Source organism: Branchiostoma belcheri, unplaced genomic scaffold, assembly GCF_001625305.1.
Source record: "Branchiostoma belcheri isolate BF01 breed outbred unplaced genomic scaffold, Haploidv18h27 scaffold46, whole genome shotgun sequence".
Classification (NCBI taxonomy): domain Eukaryota; kingdom Metazoa; phylum Chordata; class Leptocardii; order Amphioxiformes; family Branchiostomatidae; genus Branchiostoma; species Branchiostoma belcheri.
This window is the reverse complement of record NW_017804087.1, coordinates 791,996-795,508: the sequence shown is the minus strand read 5'-3', so window position 1 is coordinate 795,508 and position 3,513 is coordinate 791,996. Positions and strand designations below refer to the sequence as shown.

General features: G+C 47.6%; 1 protein-coding gene across 1 annotated transcript in view; it reads right to left on the bottom strand.

The window, feature by feature from the left end:
- LOC109478901 overlaps nt 1-3,513 on the bottom strand; it is an 11,297-nt gene that overhangs the window by 5,403 nt on the left and 2,381 nt on the right. Inside the window, exons 4-6 of the mRNA XM_019780712.1 lie at nt 1,163-1,258; nt 1,031-1,069; nt 233-328 (exon numbers count right to left, since the gene is read on the bottom strand). Of these exons, the coding sequence (XP_019636271.1) occupies nt 233-328; nt 1,031-1,069; nt 1,163-1,258 (231 nt within the window). The remainder of the gene's footprint in view (nt 1-232; nt 329-1,030; nt 1,070-1,162; nt 1,259-3,513) is intronic.

The following is a 3,513-nucleotide window of genomic DNA, read 5'->3' as shown; positions in this document are numbered from 1 at the left end:
GATAGCCTGATTTAAAAAAAAACATAGGATGGGAAAGATTATTTCAAGCCACCGTCGGTCTTCTTTGGTTAACTCTAAGGATCCCTTCCACGCAGAGCATTCTGCAGCAAAGATACTGTAACAGTGTTGTCACATGTCATCGTTAGTGGACACTGTACCCTTCCTAATAAATTATTTCGAGCTAAACCTACTTTGATGGGTTGTTATTAATTACTCTGTATTGAGAACTCACCGCAGTTCTTCTCATCACTGTTATCTCCACAGTCATCTTTGCCGTCACACCGAGTGGCCGAATGGAACAGGGCCCCATTGTCACAGGCAGAAGGAGCTGGGGGGATAGAGAGCTGGTCAGAAAATAGTCTGACTGTTATTGGGGTAGCCAACTAGTCCCTCTTTCCCACCAGGGCCTTTATTGCGAGAAACTTACAATTGGCGGGCCTGAATCGCACGTGTTTGTAATGGCAGCCAGCTTTTTAGCGCTTAATAAAAAGGTCCCGTTCCACTCTATGCGAAGCATATGGTGATGCCCATCTCTATTTTTGTATGAGCATCATAATACAAAACCAACGTCTAGCAAGTTGTACAAGCAAACAGCATATCTACAGCCATTTTTAAAGAATGTAAAGTCAAAGGTATCTGGTAGACAGGATGGGAAAGATTATTTCCATGAATGAAGGCATGAAGGGTGGTGGGGCCCTGACCCAGTGTTGACGTCACACTTCAAAGAAGCCACGTGACAAGTCTCACTGGGTCAGTCTACTGAGGAAGACCTGAGTGATGGTCGAAAGCTCTAGGTGAGAGAAATTTTGTGTTGGATCAAAAGTTTTAACTTTAAACCTGTAACTACCAACACAGATGAACTTTTATGATGATATGTACAGCCAGTCACGAGTGTACTTACGACATGACTCGTCGCTGCCATCGCTACAGTCTTCAACATCGTCACATGTAGAATATCGTGACATTTGATATTCGCCCTGACAGGGAATGTGGCTCAAGGTTGTATCGCATCCTTTTTGGGAATGTATACACTGTCCATTGCTGCATGATGTCTTGCCCTGCCGCTCGCCTGCATAAAACATATTAAGTAGAAATGTGTCGGAACAAATAACGACATATTGTAAGAAAACAATGCATATCAAGTTTTTGTGTCCAAACTTACAGCAGTGTTGTTCGTCTGAGTTGTCTCCACAATCGTCTGTACCGTCACACACTCGTGTCTCCCTGATGGTGATTCCATTTGGACACGTCTCTTCATCTGTAGTCAAGATGACAGAAAGTCAGAAGAGTATTGTCAACACATGTCCATAGAATAGAATGCAAGTGGTACATGACATGAAGCCGTACACATCTGACAACACCTTTGCTTCACATAGTCTTCACATTGAGAAATTTCGATCCATTACTTCTCCTAGATGAAGTTAATTTCAGCGATGACGTCAGGTACATAAATTTCGCGCGCAAATTCCAGACAACAATTCGCCAGTTCACGGAGGAAGGGTGTAGATCAGGTGGTTTTTGTCGTGTTCTCGGAGGTTTTCTTTTATTTTAAACCCTTTCGATTGCCTTGAAGCTTGCTTGATGCAGGTATATACCCCCCCCCCCCGTCTAGTTCGTGCCTTACCACAGTTGTTTTCATCGCTCCCATCATCACAGTCGACTATGCCGTCACAGATCACCTCATGCACGTCACAGTCACCGTCTGTGCAGACCGTCCTCTCAACTTGGGAGCAAGCTGGACGGATATAACAAAATATGTACAGGTCTATTTACAAGAGACGATCGTTGCTGACAACGTGGTGGCAGCAATTGCAGCAAAATTTTGTCGCTATACAGTCATGTAGTAGTGATCACTTACCCTGAAAAAACCTGATCTCGCTGATTTCGATGATTTCTGGCTGATTCTCACGCGGGAACTCTAGGCGCCAAAGCTGGGCTCTGGGGCTGAGAAGTCCATTTAGATCAATTTCGTTAAGTGCCACCCCTTTTGTGTTGGGGTTGTCAGTTAGATCGATTCCGTTTAGAGGTGACAGAACCCTGTTTTGTTGACCCCAATTGTGATCCACTTCGGCCCAACTTCGCCCAGTCGAGCGTAGGACTGTTACGTCGACGCTGCTGCCCTTGTACCATATATGGATCCTGGAGAGCGTCATGGGCGCCTGCAGATCAAACGTCAGCCGCCAGGAGGCCTCCTCATCTCCAGGTCTCCATGTCGTCTTGAAGTTGGCGTCCAGAACGTAGCCGGCAACCCGTCGGATGCCGTCCTCGCCCTCCCATTCGTCCGGTGTCACCCATGTAGGGTCGGTCTCCAACCAACCACCTGCCAGAAACAAAGTTCCATTAATATATGTATAAAGCCTGTGTTACACACCAGGAAAAGAGTTAACCCTACGAATCTGCGAGCTCAAAAACTTTTCAGAATACACCCGGAGCCTTCTCGATGACCATATGATATCGAGCTTGGTATCCAGTGTTTCGAGGTTGGGGCAGGTTACCTGCGGGGCTCTAATAGCTTCCCCCCGTCCAGCTCAACAGACAGCCCGGCCGGTAGGAGTGTTACGCCTGTGATTATGAGAGTTTGGGACGCCGGTTGTTGCAAAACCTACCAGGAAACCGGTACCTAGCTGAGTCGGGCGGGGAAGAGCTTCTGCAGCCTGGGGGCCCCGAAGAGAACCCGCCCCAACCGCGATAGACTGGGCCCCAGGCTATATGATATCTAGCGATTGGCCGATATTCACACGTCGCGGAGCCCCGTTTAATGTAACATGGTTGATTTTCAGGTAAGGATACGCTCGATTCATCGCGATCCGGCAAGCCAAAAATTCGGCTGAACTTCGTTGAAAGTGAAACACCATCGGAACAAAGAGCATATCCAATTCGGATGTAACTCCGGATTTCCACAAGCAAAACTACGAAAACCACGCCCTCTCCTTTTGAGCACTCGGTTCTAGCGCTGAACGGTCGCCGGCACTTGGCTTCCAGTGCTGAGGGGATATTGACAGAAAAGCTGGCGTCAGCACTGGGAACCGAGAGCTCTGGTGACATAGAGCACTGGTAAAGGAGTGCTGATGAATTTTTTTGTTCAGAAAACGGGCTGAATAGAATCCAGCTCTGAGAAAGCTTCATCACTGGAAAACCGAAAAGCGGTGCTCGACTATTTTCACTGGGCGTCCAGTGCTGGCGGAGTTTGACCGCTGAATCAGCACTGATACACCAGTGCGAAAGGCGTGACTTTCGTAGACTTGTTTTCCACAAGTTGGCATAACTTGTTGCTCACCTGTTAGAGCAAGTGCACCTGACAGGCAGTAGCACAGACCCATCAGCAACACCCAATGAAGTTCTGGTGGTCGACAGGTTTCCCATTCTGCTGCTGATTCGTGTTGTATCCTACACCGCCGCTGATGCAAACTGCTGCTCAGGTGTCCTCAAACATAAATACACATGGCGTGCTCTGCGAAAATCTCTTATCAGCTGGCACGATGGTAAAAAAATGGTAAGCCTCCTTAGCAGGCT